This window comes from Pinus tabuliformis, chromosome 3_1 (genome assembly GCF_031772625.1).
Source record: "Pinus tabuliformis cultivar Carrire ecotype Pingquan chromosome 3_1, CPIR1, whole genome shotgun sequence".
In the NCBI taxonomy this organism is placed as follows: domain Eukaryota; kingdom Viridiplantae; phylum Streptophyta; class Pinopsida; order Pinales; family Pinaceae; genus Pinus; species Pinus tabuliformis.
In genome coordinates, this window is record NC_142301.1 from 299,135,811 (window position 1) to 299,149,917 (window position 14,107).

Below are 14,107 nucleotides of genomic sequence, written 5' to 3' on the forward strand. Positions count from 1 at the left end.
CCACCTTCAGGCTCACTGGAACGGTGAAAGAGCAGCGAAAGGAAGTGCTGGTCGTTTGGAAGTCATGCCGCCAAGACAGAGGCCCTTCAGTCGACGCGGCACCGGAAGAGGAGGAGCCTCACGCCCCCCTGTCAATCCGTCGTCAAATTGCTGCCGCTGTCTGTGCCACAGGGTGGAGGAAGCCAACCCCATCCAATCGCAGCAATTCATGGATGCCAGGCCACAGAACCCAGGAGCTGCTCCGCTACCGGCGTTTGGCTCAGCGATTTTCTCTGTCAGCAATGCCCAAGGTAATTCAAGCATTCAAGCTCATGTTTCAGTATTATTCATGGAAGAGGCGAAAGAAGAAGGGGGGGAGCAACCCAATGCCCCAATTCATCCTACGGGAGGGGAGCTACCCCGTGCCCCAATTCAGCATGCAGAGAGTTCCAAAGCTGCTGAGGAAAAAGCTGGGGCACAATCCGAGCCAGGAGCTGTTCCACCAGCCTCTCAACCGGCACCTGCAAAGGGCAAGGCCAAGTATGACTGGGGACCTCCACCAGAAGGTGAATACTGGATCTATCCAGAAGACTCGGAGGAAGACTCAGATGAATAGTCGCGGGCTCAGCCCAGCTCCAGTTCTCAGCTCGAGCTCAGGTTTTTTTGTATGCCGTTTACCCTTCCACCAATGCTTAATGTATGGCGTTAATCTTTTTGTTTGGTTAGACAATTATGCTGTTCAGTGCATGTCCTGTCCCCTGCGTGGGACTCTGATGAATTTCCTACAGGTCTCTTTTTTTCCCCTGCGTGGGAAAGGTACTTTTGTTTGGTTTCGTTTTCATAGCTCCTCTGCCATTGCATGGGCTTCCAGTTTCAGTAGAGGTCACAATGATATAACCCCTGCGTGGGCGCTTAGTCACAGGAAGAAGGCCCCTGCGCGGGTAATTGACTTAATGAAGCTATATGAGCAAGAGCGCCAACCCAGGCCTCTGGCGACTTGTAAACCTGAATGTAACTGTTCACTGTTGTTAATGTAAATAATAGAAGTAGTGTAGTTTCAACGAAAAAAAAAAAAACCATAGGTTGAAGATAAAATATAAGACTCCAAAAAAGCAAAGAATTTCAATAGTTTTCAACCATGGGGTTATGACAAAATGCTATAACTTTGGCATTTTTCAACCATGCCATTAAAAATAAAATATCATTACTCAAAAAAGCCTTAAAATTTCAACATTTTTTAGCCATGTAATTAAAAAAAATAACATGACCATAGATTTTCAACATATTTCAAGATCAATTATCATTACTAAAAGAAACCTTAAAAATAAATACCTAAATAAAAATTTCATTACACCAAATACTAAAAATATAGTTTTTTTAAAATCTTGGCCTATTACAACGAAAAATTAAAAATCAACCACACATGCTGCAGGTGCTTGGCCCATTGCAATTGAAACTTAAAAATCAAACACTAAATTAACACATAATGTAGCTGAACTTAATTCATTGTAACAAAACCCAAAAAATAAACTATCAAATTGACGCATTGGGGTGGCCTTCGTAGTCCAATATGACAACACCTAAGAGAAAAAATAAATACATAAATAAATAAAATTAAAAAACAAAACAAATTAAAAACTATAAAATTATAAAAATTAAATTAAATCATAACCCAAAAAATTATATATATATATATATATGTGTGTGTGTGTGTGTGTGTAACCAAAAAAAGTTAATAAACATAAAAATGAAAAATGAAAATTCAAACATAAAAAAAATATTGAAAAAGACCAAAAGAAAATAAAATTAAAAAAATAGAAAAAATAACCCCCACCCACTGACTAAGTGTTGCAGGCTAGGGACCTACAGGGGTCACTTCCCCACCCTGGCCCACAACCCCGAGGTGACTGAGATGGGATGGCCACCTCTATCTAGTCGCTAAGGGATCACAAGGTAGTGGTGATATATATATATATATATATATATATATATATATATATATTGATTACCTTTTTAATATTTTTTTCCTTATTCTTTTATCTTTGAATTTTCATTGTTTTATGTGTTATTTTTGGTTTTTAAATTTTTTATCCTTTTTAATACATTTTTTTTTACACTTTCATTTTATTTTTTTATTTAAATAATTAAATAAAATTATTAAAAAAAGTGCATACTTAAGACAAAAAAAATTAAAGTATTAAAAATATGCCTAGAAAAGAAAATAAAAACAAATTGATGCTTTTCAAAATCCACATGAAAATCGATCATAGAGTCTTGGATAGACTCTCATCGAGTGCTTTGTTGAGACACTCCTTTATGTGAAGTCACTGGTTCAATTCCTTGTTGAGACATTCCTTTATGTGAAGTCACTGGTTCAATTCCTTGTTGAGACACTCCTTTATGTGAAGTCACCCGTTCAATTCCCCACCCCGACCGGGGTGATATATTGAACATGATGAAGATGTAGTCCCACCAAATTTACAAAGAAAAAGAGAAATCACATGAAAATCAACAATATTTAAAGAAAATATCCATGCTTAATCTTTTAGAAAAATGAAAGTGTAAAAAATAAGCTCCGAAAAGAAAAGAAGTTATACTACATCAACACTTTTTAAAATTGGCATGAAAGTCCCTGATATTTTAAGAAAATATGAAAAAAATAAAATTGTAAAATATTAAAAATATACTCAAAAAGGGTTTATTATAAATCAACACTCTTCAAAATGAAATGTTTTTTGCTACCTTTAAAAAAGTGAGAACTGGGTTTGGTTACCATTTGATTGATAATTACGCCGTAAGGCGTTTCCCTCTGAAATCAATTCTCCCAACTGCCTTTCTGTCATCACTTTAAGCCGTTAGATCCTTTGTTAGACGATTAGATTATCCTCGGCCGTTGATTTGAATTGGTTGGTGACCAGTTGGGACTCCCTCGGCCCGTTGCTCTCCCTTCATGTAACTGCATCACAAAGAGACACTCAGTTATTGGGATCGAGTATTTGCAGCTGCGCTTGAGTTCCAATCCCCGTGGGCTGTGTTAGATTTTGATAAGAGAGTTTACAATGCCACCCATAGCAGTCGGTGATAAGATTCCAGATGGCGTTCTGGCCTATTTTGACGAAGAGAGCAAGCTCCAACAAGTTTCCGTCCACTCTTTGGCCGCTGGGAAGAAGATTATTCTCTTCGGCGTCCCGGGGGCCTTTCACTCCCAGTTGCAGGTCAGGGTTTTTTTAATTCTTCTGTAACTTGAATTTTTGCTTGGTTTGAGCTATGATTGATAGTTCTATGCTCTGGCTTTCGGATTATTAGAATCTTGATTTAATTATTAAGTTGTACGGTTAAATGGCTGATTGAACCTCTTCTGGCTATTAAATCAATAAGTCTTCTGTAACTTGAATTTCTGCTTGAACGCTTGATTTGAGATATGATTGATAGTGCTATGCTCTGGCATTTGGATTATTAGAGTCTGGATTTAATTATCAGGCTCTAAGGTTAATGGCTCATTGAGTTCCTTCTTGCTATTAAATCAATAAAATACACACTGAGATGTTGTCGCCGTGGCAGTATGAAGCATGTTCCGGGGTTTGTTGAGAAGGCGGAGGAGTTGAAAGGAAAAGGGATCGACGAAATTATCTGCGTAAGTGGTAAGTTTGATTTAATATCTGACTGGAGTTAGGGTTTTGTAAATGGTGCAGTTTATATTGACTTATTGATAACACAGGATACATGTCTGTGTGAGAGGAATGTCCCTCGAAGGTTGTACCATTAAGACCAGCACTTCCCTTTGTCCATGGTGCGGCCATAGGGGTACTATTCCCACCATAGGGGTACTATTCCTTCAAAGTTGTCTAGTGCGGTCACAGGGGTGTCAACGGCTTATTAGTGTCTAGGGGGATGGGGATGGGATGATAATTGTTTGGTATATGTACTGCAGAGTGATCAATAATGGTGCTGGATCACAAACGATGCGTGACAGAGCATGGGTCTCGATATGACTGCCTTTTGTTTGGTGAGTATCACACTTCTTTCTTTGTTTTTTACGTTTTTGCTTTTTTCAATGGGTATCGAACTGCTGCTCTATGTATTCGTTTCTGATTTCAATCTGCTGTTTTAGATATGGATGACACATTATATCCCTTAAGCTCCGGACTAGCTGCAGCATGCACCAACAACATCAGAGGTAATCTTGTAGCTAATCTGCCCTTCAAAAATTATGTAATTTAAGTGTTCTTTTTAAGGAAATATTAATCTTTAGATTTTAATCTAAACCAGAGTCTGAAATGCAACCCGGAAAGCTTGGAGTTGCATATTTAGATTGCCACTGATTAATTCCTTAGAATTTACATGAGCTTGTTATATGCATCTCCAACTTTGCAACTTGAAGGTGATCAGACCCAGATGGACTATGGGCTTAGTGTTCATATCCAATACGCCCAATATATTGTGCAGATTCAATGCACTGTTGCACACACATAGAGTTGGATCACCCCAATCCTACTCCTGTTTTAGATGCAATTAAGACTTCGCATTTGGAATTGAGGGAACTTTTGAGGTTTGAATTGTGTGTGCGGTCTGGTTGTTGTATAACAGATTATGTGAATAAAAAACTGGGAGATGAAAAGAGCAGAGTCCCTGACTTCACCAGAGAGCTGTATAAAACTTATGGGACAACCATGGCTGGACTCAGGGTAAGCGTTCAATCCCTATTGTTTTATGTAATTCAGCATGATATATCAACTTTTAAGATTAAAATGACTGATTTTTAGCATTGGGATCCTTCTATAGCTGATTACTAAGGAATTCTGCAACCCCCTCATGTGTAATTGGTTAGCGAGTAGCTTAAGAGTGGGGTTATCAGCTGCTTTGAATCAGAACCTGCTTCCTGGAATGGCTGCAGAACATCTGAGACATATTATCCATAATTACTCTATGGGTTTTTATGATTTTACTGGCCACCACTCTGCCAAGAGCCCTTTTGCAATTTCATGGGACTGAAACCCTGTTTCTCATCTGTGGTCTTTAAGCCTGAAGGATCTCTCTTGTTGCCCCAGTAATGATGATGTATGAATACAAATTGAAGGTGTTCTAGATGTCTTTATTTAACAATTATTACCCTTGTCAATTTCTAAAATATGCCACTTACGGATTTATGATCAACATCATAGCTTAGAATTGCAATTGAATTGAGATCCTCTTTCTCGACTTTCATGTTCATGATTTCATTGCTTATTTTTTTGCCAATATTCTTTGATCTATGCAGGCAGTGGGCTATGAATTTGACTATGACGATTACCACAGGTACCTAAGAAATCTTGTATCTTCTGGCTGGTGAATTTACAGCTATCTAATATTTCAAATTTGAACAAAACCAGAGAATGGGCCACTGGTTTGACTTTCATTGTTTAGACTGTTTGGAATGCCATTGATTGCTTTTGGCCTTAAACGCTATCTTCACTCACTTGAAACAAATATTTCTTATACAGTTTTGTTCACGGAAGATTGCCATATGAGAATCTTAAACCAGATCCTGTGCTGAAGAATTTGTTATTAAGCATGCCTCAAAGGAAAATTGTAAGATCATTTGGATCCCTTCAAATTCTTTATATAATGATAACACATGATAAAGTCCTAGGTTTTCTTGTAAATTTATAACCATATTTCTTAACCGCTTGTAACTTTGTTATGTAAAACAGATATTTACAAATGGTGACAAAGTTCATGCTGCAAAGGTCCTTAACAGGCTGGGATTGAAAGATTGCTTTGAGGGCATAATATGCTTTGAGACACTTAATCCTCCTTCAAAAATTGCTGAAAAAAATAATAAACGGAATATGCCCACTGATAACTCTAAAATCCCGAAGACACCCATAATTTGCAAGCCCTCAAAAGAGGCCATGGAGCAGGCGCTTCGCCTTGCAAACGCTGATCCACAAAGAACGGTAAGGCACTAAATATTTTGATGACCTTTTTCTTTCAGCTATTCATTTTTTCATGAAAATGATTTATATAATACATCAGAAATCAGTATAGATTTACATCAAGATTGACTCATCCAGGTACCGTAGAAAGTTTATACCATATTCCCCTTAGTAAACAAACAAGGATAGCTACCATCTCTGCTTTGGCCCCAGTGGGAGGGCCGAGGGGTATCTATATCTATAAGTTTACTAAAAATGGCCATTGTTGCTGAAATCTGGAGAGCCAATTCTCATTTAAATGTAAAAACTTGGCCCAGGGTGAACGACTTACTTGTCTTTTGAGAAGTTGTGTTGCAGTTGTATTTTGACAAGAAAGAGATGCATGTTTTTCTGATCATGTTCCATATACTGCCCAATTATCCACTTGTTTCTAAACACAATCCCTTTTCAACAAAGAGGATCTACAAAGAGAATCAGCAATAATTCAGTCACAAAACATAAAGCTGAAGGTGTGTGACAGAGCTGTTTAAACAAGAAAGAGATGCTTGTTAGTCTGATCACAACCGTTCAATTATACATCTATTCCCGAACAGCCTCTTTTCAGCAGAGAGGAGCTAGAAAGGGACTGTTTTACTCAATCATAATCTAGTCTCAAAACAATTCGGCAACCTGCAATTCGACATCTGCCTTCTGGCAGACATTACAACATCCATTTTTCTTTACCTTATGCATATCATTTCAACAGCATCTATTGTAAGATTTTCTTTGATGACAGTCCCCGGAATATAGCCGCAGGAAAGCGTGCAGGCCTGCATACTGTATTGGTAAGACCATATAATTCTTAATGGGATCTGATGCTTTTGTAAAAAGGCATAATTGGTTGAATCTTCATCTAATTTTAATATTCGTTTTCACCGTCAACAGGTGGGCACTTCGGTCCGGACAGAGGGAGCAGATTTTGCCCTTGAAAGTATTCACAACATTAGAGAAGCCCTGCCTGAGATATGGGAAGAAGGAGATGCAGAGAGCGCCAAAAATGTTGTGCGTTCAAGACGAGCGGGTGCAACTATTGAAACTGTTGTCACTGCATAATCCATGGTCTGATTGAATGAGGGAACAGAGAAGTAGACTGTTCCCTTTAGGGCGTTTGACTATGGTTAGAGGAAACTCATGTTATCCGTAATCTTGTGTTTTGCTTCTTGCCCAAGAAACTCCTATAATTTCTAACTATGTTGAAATGTGTATATGATCTGGAGAATCGTAATAATATCAATTCCACACAGCTTGATCAATAGATGAAACCTACGGGTAATCTGTTTATTTGGAACAATATTTCTTCCCTCAAGATTTTTTAACTTTTAACCTTTTGTTTTTCCTCTGGATCAGCTCTCTTTTTTAAATTACCCACATTACCAAGTATAAACTTAACCTCTTTTTCGTATAATCATAAGGTTCTTAATGAACTATTTTTTTTTCAGAGAGAAAATCGACATGATATTATATTAAGGAGATATAATAGGCTTAATACAATTATCAGACCATATGATCTAACCAAAAAGCATAGGCCAGAAATAGACAGATGCTGAGCAGATATGGGAAGATATATGCCAGATGAGCAGATAAATACACCGAAAAGACATATCAGTCCATCATAACAGTCCCTCAAAAGAGGTCCATGGAAAAGCATCAGAATCAAAACGAGCAGATCGTATATACAGAAGACCCATAACAGCCAAATTAAAAAGAGATCCCTGAAGGACGGCAGTATATAACCATCAGAATCAAAACTGTTCAGACAAAGCAGAAATAAGGATCGGAATGGAGGAAATGGGAGTCTTTGAATCCTGAAAAATGCGTGCGCGTTCCGCCATTTCCATGAACTATAACCTTCTATGTTATTATATTATTGTTGATGAGGGTAATTGTGATTATATTACTATTGATGACAGTAATTACGTTTTCTTGTGATTATGTTATTATTGATTAAGAAATACTATCACATCAAATCAAGTCAGAAAAGTCACAGATAAAGATGTAACGATGCAAAATTGTAATTAGTAAGGGAGTTGTTTTTAGTGTGATTTTTTGGAAGTTTTTATGATGGGTTTTTCTGGTCAAATTTTTCTAAAATTCAGCAAGAATTTATTAAAATCACAAGTTTATGGATAATTCTGTGCAATCGAAATACCTTGGGGTTTTCCACGGTGCTGAATCTATATATAGAATAAAAAAAACTAGTTTAAATAACACAAATCAAGATTTCACCTCAAATTTTTTCATCAAATTCGAACAATAGAAAATCCAAAAAATCACATTAAAAACGAATCCATTAATAAATACATTTATTTCCCAATACACTTTTTCATTATCACATGCTTACCCGGAAAGCCAGAGTCACAGAAAAATTAGCGACGGCAGCTTTGCAAGTCCCTGCCACTGAGTGAAGAGTAATGGTTTATTTTTTATTATATATTTAGTTGTTTGCTGTTCAAAATAGGTAACTGGATGCTTATTTGAGTTTCGGTGGGTCATATCTATCAAATATAGCTGGCTACAGTTGTATGCCCGAGCAGGTGGCTGTGGCCAGACACATACCCAAGTATAGTGGGCCATGGACGCTATCGAAGTATAGGAGGAACTGTATCAGCGAAGAACTCCAAAAACCGGCGCTATTAACTACTGTAGGTAGGAACAGAGTAGCTATGAAAGTGACACAACAGCCATAACAGCGAGAAAAGCGATAGATGCACCTACAGTGCGGTAGTTACAACTACGTGGAGAAACTATTGCTCACAGTTGTAATATCATAAAGATCGACGAGGAGATAAACATTAATTTGCCATATCGAATACATTATTGAATGGACACATATCTGAACAAAAAATTCCAGTACCACGAAAATCAAGTTTTGAAAATTTAATGGCCAAGTAATTTTGGTGGGATGAAATATGAAAATGGTGTATAAATTGAGATTTTAAAATATTTTTTAAAATTTAATGGCGAAATTAAAATTTTAATTTCTAAACAAGAAATCCACAACCCGCGAAAATTAAGTTTCATGAATTATGATAAAGGTGCATAGATTATTGCAATTTCTGACGTATTTTAAAAATTTAAAAGTGACGTTAAACATTTTAGATTACTCTAAAGACAAAAGAAAAAATCAATATAAATTAAAAAAAATTAATAATTGTAAAAAGAGGAAATGTAAATTAAAATTACCAAATTCGATTAATTGTGTAATCGTGTATATATATATGAATGAAAAATAACAATATAAATTTGAGTGACATTTTTTGAGCATATTTACACTGTAAAGCGTTTTTCTCTGAAATGAACTCTTCATAAGGAAATCCATTTTATGGTATTGTGCACAAGAAAAAAATTTCGGATTGCCTTTCTGTCTTAATTGTAGCGGTTAGATTTTTTGTTTCGTAGTCATTAGATTTTTTGTTAGACGATTGAACAAAAATCAGCCGTCTGATTTGATAAAAAATGTTTTAAAAAAACGTTTCACTTTACATGCAATAAAAGGCGGATCACCAGGAGAGCTCATATCGCTCGTTGGGGGTCCAAGGGATTTTATGACGCCATTGCTTGTTTATGGGGGCCCTTCCACTGGGAAAACCAGTGTAGTTTTAGATATATTTAAGCGTTTGAACCGCCCTTTTGCCTATGCAAGTTGTAGATCTTGTTTTAGCCCTCGTCTGTTGTTTGAATCCATTCTAAACCAGCTGATATCCCACAGAAGAACGAAAGCTAATAACTATAGCAGTGCGAAGCGTTGCGAGAAAATTGCAGATTTTGTTGTGTATTTGAAAGAAGCCTGTATTCAGGCCATTGAGAAAAAATATGAAAATAAATTGGTAGGTGGGTCTATAGAATCTCGGAAAGATGGGGAACCAGGGTTTACAGGCTTCCTCCCAGGGATTCCCAAAAAATCCCAGATAAAGGGCTGAAGGAATCAGTGTTTAAGGGATCTCCCCACGAGGATACCCAAATAAGTCCACAGAAAGGGTTTCAGGAATCAGGGTTTAAGGGCTCCCCTCGCAAGAATACCCAAAAAAGTCCAGAAAAGGGGCTTAAGGGTTCCTCCAAAAAAAATACAGGAAGGGGGCTTCAGGCTTCTGGTTGCGATGATCCTTCGTAGAAAGACAAAGGGAAGAGGGACAATGATTCTTTTAGTAAAGAAGTCAGGAGATTGGATTTTCCAGAGGTGGTGTACTTGATATTTGACAATATTGAACTTCTGCATGAGTGGAACAATGGTTTCAACCTCATCTCGACATTGTTCAAGCTATCTGATTTGACAAGAATGCCCAATTTGGGTTTGATTTTTATCAGCAATATCACTCCAGATTCCTTCTATTCCCATACTGGTGCTCTGGAGCCATTGACAATGTACTTTCGGGACTATACTGATGATGAGTTGTATCAAATCCTTATCAAAGGGCAGCCTAATACTGAGCTGTATGCCTCATTTCTCAAGTAAGTACCTGTGCCTACCTTTTTCTTCAAATATGCTTATAGATTTCTGTTAATGAAACAATAATGCTCAAATCTTATTAGAAAAACGCGAGGCAAATTTGGGTTCATGTGTCTACTATTTCTCTGCGTCCATAGGAGTATGTCGCAATGTGTAAATCTTGTTGATTGGCTCCTGTCAATGAGGTTATTAGTTTGTTTTGCTGAAAGTTCTGTCTCTTCTACACACTATACAGTTGCTTATTTTGTATGGGAAGATCCACCCAGCAACAAGAAAGTTGGGCTTCTCTGATCTTAGGTGTCCAAACCGTGCCACGGTTCTCTTTGCTGTTCAAGTTAAGGGGCTTTCGAAGTTTTTAAAAGTTTCAATGAAATATGTGGCTGCTTGATTTAAACTTGTTTTCTTTTTGTTTCTGATATTGAACAATGCTATTTTGAAGCCCTTCAGTAGAGCTTGCAGGTGAGTTACAGAACTCTCTACAGCATTGGAACCTTTGTTTCAAAAATACTGTGAACCAATTAGCAAAGAAGCTGTGGTTCCTGCTGAAAACGGAAAGCGGAGGCTATTTTCTTATCTTGAGCCACACATTGCACCGGCCTTGAACCAAATATTCAATGTCCCTACTTCTGGAGACAAGGTTAGAAGGAAAATCATGACAAGAAGACAAGGTTTTGATGAAATACATGAAGATCTAGATTTTCATCTTTCTGTTTGTGGCAAGTACTTGCTCATCTCTGCCTTCATTGCATCAAGGAACCCTGCGACTCTTGATGCCACGTTGTTTGATTCGTCTGGGGGATTAGATAATCGTAAGCGAAGGAAAAAGTAAGAACTTTAGTTCCTTTGATCCTTTGCTTTGATCCTTTTTTGTTTTTCTTTTCATCTGATTCTTAAAAATAAATTTAGTTGATTTCACATAAGGAAGGATCTGATTTCTTTTATCTAGAAGTTCCAGCTCATCTGAATACTATGCCCTCTTTCCCATTTCATGGTAGCAAGAAGTTAACGTTTCCTCCATATAATTATGCAATCCCAAGAATCACTTTGGAGTAATTATTGTATACTCTCTTTTGTTGGTTTGTGAATAGGAGTGTAAAATCCACAGAGAGAAAGGAACATGAGGGGCAAGAAAGTTCCTTAAAGGTCCAGGGAGTTTCCCTCTGGAGAGGCTGCTTGCAATCTTCCAATGCATCACAGCAATGGCAGATGAAGAATTTGAAAATCTACAATCTGACAATATATCTGCAGTTGATGAAAATGGTTTGGGGCCTATGGCTGATGCTCTTATGCAGCTCTCAACTCTTTGTAATATCAATCTTTTGTATAAAGGAACAAACTGTCCCCTAGAAGGTGCTGCTAGATATCGTTGCAACATCGATCAGGAACTTGCAATGAAGGTATGCCTCTTTTTGTTTGTGATTTATCAATGTTTAGTGTTGTTATGCTGTATTGAAAATATCGACTAAAATCTTTGATCATCACTTTGGCTGTGGGAAATAGGAATTTTATTTTTAATCCATCTCTTATTTGTTTGTGATTGTAGATTGCATGCAGTGTCAAATTTCCTTTGTCAAAATATCTCTATCGGTGATAATGACCTTGACAAGGACCATTTCTAGACGTGTTGTTCAGTCCCCTGCTACAGAGGAAGTAAATCAGTTCAATTTGTGGGAGAAAGACAATTTATTGATTGTTAAATGTTGTATGTTGTGGGGCAAGGAGGTCACGTAATTATAAAAGATATGAACTCTTTCACCTCATAACCCCAAAAGTTGTGAATAGCTCAAGTATGTTGTTCAGAGTCTGCAAATTAGATTATTCACAATAAAGTCGCACACAAAATTATATAGATTAATACACGAGATTTATGTGGTAAAACCCTGACAACATGTCAAGGAAATATCCAGGGGCAAGACAATTAAGTTTTATTCTTCAACAGAGTAATTGCATTCAGGCTTACAATACAACCTCCTCATCTATGGGAACAGAGTAATTGCATTCAGGCTTACAATACAACCTCCTCATCTGTGGGAACATATATGAATTAGACTCCGTTACAATAGTTTTCTTAAGTATATTTAGTTTGTAAAACTGAATAACCACAACAACATTTGTGTTCTTCAATTTATGCCTTACGACGTTTCAGATGAAGTATTCGAGTAAAATTAAGGACAATACAGTAATCAAAAAATTTCCTAGATGCTTTCTCCGATGAGATGAGTTTGCCAAAAAAAATATGCATCTAATAGTAACTATGAAAATAAGTCAATGATTGGAAAAAATGCCTTGCCTTCCACAATCCATCACTAGCCAAAATGAGAAATTCAGTGTCTCTCACATCTGGTTCTGAACTTAAATGTTGCTTCAGACTCCTGTCACCAAATGCACAAGCTACAACAAGCTGACCATTAACTCGAGGTACATCTCCTAATATATCAAAAAAGAACGCCATTAAGTATACAGTTTCTCCTTGTGACCATTCAAATGTTACTCTTGAGCTAGAAATTATTTAAGCATGTTTTCATTAAAATTAATCTCTGCACGACATTTGTAGTGGTACCTGGCAAGAGTGTCACAAATCCACCCTTCTCGATGTTCTGGTGTTCAATACTTGGCTCATGATCAACAATAAGCTGAATAGCAGTGCCGTTTTTACATATAACAGCCCTAGAATCTCCTGTATTTGCTACAAAGAGTTTTTTATAACAACCTTCGAATGTCTTGTATTTGCTACAAAGAGTTTTTTCCCATCAACTAAAATAGCAGTGACTGCTGTGGAAGCAACGGGCCCTAAATCAGCTGCCTTTGCTAAAATTTTCCCATCAGTCCGGTTGTAAGCATTCTTGATGGCACTTTCTGGGTCTATCCAGAACTTCGGCTCCATTATTATCAGAGATACTTGTCAGCACTAAAATACTTAATTAGCATTTTACACCATACGAAACTTTGAAAATAGCAAGTGACAACCAATACAACAAATGGCAGATCAGCTGTAAAAGCATTTTACTGGATGTGCATCAGAGTCAGAAATCTCATCTGATATACAATTTTTTTCTAAAGAGTCATTTGAGAACCATCATATTTATATAAATGAAGGAAATTATCAAAAATGATAACGATTTGTCGCAAATGCAATTTTTGCAATAAGGAAGCACTATTGCTTTATGCCATGGCGTGATGCTACTACTGGACGTTTTTTCTTTGGATAGGTGCAAGAGACACATGAACATATAAGTATAGGAACTATATGAACAGTTTAAGCTATTTGAAAAATAGTGGATTTACGCATGAAACATATTCAACTAGAAATATGATGGGGAAAAACAAGAAATTCATTATATGTGAGAAGTAAAATGTTGGAGAATCTTCGCCTTTGAGGTTTGAGAAATGGACATGGCGATATATCACAACTAGAAAAATCTTGTTCATAGATGCAGATCATTCTTACAATTAACAATATATATCATATGCCAAAGATCAATGTTACAATTAACAATATATATCATATGCCAAAGATAAAACACAGGAAATTAACCCATGAAGTCAATGCAAGTAGAAACATCATAATAGAACCAATAGAGGAGAAAACGAAATTGTTTCACAAGTTACAATCAAGTTAGGCAATTGAGATAAACATATGCAATTTGGAAAATGGAAAGAAACTTTGAATCTGCTCCAATTTAATGTATAATTTTAATTTTTTATTGACTAGCGATAGCAAAACAAT

The 14,107-nt window shown here is 36.8% G+C and overlaps 2 protein-coding genes and 2 pseudogenes across 5 annotated transcripts; 3 read left to right on the plus strand and 1 right to left on the minus strand.

Annotated features, from left to right (window-relative positions):
* Window positions 1-3,038: 3,038 nt before the first annotated feature.
* Window positions 3,039-4,154, plus strand: LOC149186956 (peroxiredoxin-2B-like; annotated as a pseudogene). The gene is made up of 4 exons (XR_016255732.1): window positions 3,039-3,194; window positions 3,541-3,620; window positions 3,911-3,985; window positions 4,091-4,154. The product of XR_016255732.1 is annotated as a peroxiredoxin-2B-like (transcript).
* On the plus strand, window positions 3,561-7,224 carry LOC149186957 (uncharacterized protein C24B11.05-like). Of its 3 annotated transcripts, XM_089411246.1 has the most exons (9): window positions 3,561-3,620; window positions 3,911-3,985; window positions 4,091-4,156; window positions 4,567-4,664; window positions 5,237-5,274; window positions 5,460-5,547; window positions 5,670-5,915; window positions 6,653-6,718; window positions 6,819-7,224. In XM_089411246.1, exons 2-9 carry the CDS (start codon window positions 3,922-3,924, stop codon window positions 6,984-6,986), a joined length of 834 nt encoding a protein of 277 aa, XP_089267372.1. In that variant the 5' UTR covers window positions 3,561-3,620; window positions 3,911-3,921; the 3' UTR covers window positions 6,987-7,224. The 3 variants fall into 3 exon arrangements, with proteins under 3 accessions (XP_089267372.1, XP_089267373.1, XP_089267374.1); XM_089411247.1 differs by lacking the exon at window positions 6,653-6,718; XM_089411248.1 differs by lacking the exons at window positions 6,653-6,718; window positions 6,819-7,224 and adding an exon at window positions 6,252-6,646.
* Window positions 7,225-8,455: 1,231 nt separating this feature from the next.
* On the plus strand, window positions 8,456-12,099 carry LOC149186958 (origin of replication complex subunit 5-like; annotated as a pseudogene).
* Window positions 12,100-12,132: 33 nt separating this feature from the next.
* Window positions 12,133-13,264, minus strand: LOC149186959 (putative protein phosphatase 2C 44). Its single transcript, XM_089409513.1, has 4 exons — window positions 13,091-13,264; window positions 12,941-13,013; window positions 12,671-12,807; window positions 12,133-12,183 (listed from the first exon to the last, which is right to left on the minus strand). Exons 1-4 carry the CDS (start codon window positions 13,262-13,264, stop codon window positions 12,133-12,135), a joined length of 435 nt encoding a protein of 144 aa, XP_089265639.1.
* Window positions 13,265-14,107: the final 843 nt, after the last annotated feature.

What these genes read in the sequence shown, in the direction of transcription:
- LOC149186957 (XM_089411246.1), top strand. Translation starts at nt 3,922, where the DNA reads ATGGTGCTGGATCACAAACGATGCGTGACAGAGCATGGGTCTCGATAT. An exon ending in ATATGACTGCCTTTTGTTTG is followed by an intron (nt 3,986 to 4,090) that starts GTGAGTATCACA and finishes CTGCTGTTTTAG; the next exon opens with ATATGGATGACACATTATAT. An exon ending in GCATGCCTCAAAGGAAAATT is followed by an intron (nt 5,548 to 5,669) that starts GTAAGATCATTT and finishes TATGTAAAACAG; the next exon opens with ATATTTACAAATGGTGACAA.
- LOC149186959 (XM_089409513.1), bottom strand. Translation starts at nt 13,264, where the DNA reads ATGGAGCCGAAGTTCTGGATAGACCCAGAAAGTGCCATCAAGAATGCT. An exon ending in CAAATACAAGACATTCGAAG is followed by an intron (nt 13,014 to 13,090) that starts GTTGTTATAAAA and finishes ACTGCTATTCAG; the next exon opens with CTTATTGTTGATCATGAGCC. An exon ending in CTAGTGATGGATTGTGGAAG is followed by an intron (nt 12,184 to 12,670) that starts GCAAGGCATTTT and finishes TCTAATTTGCAG; the next exon opens with ACTCTGAACAACATACTTGA.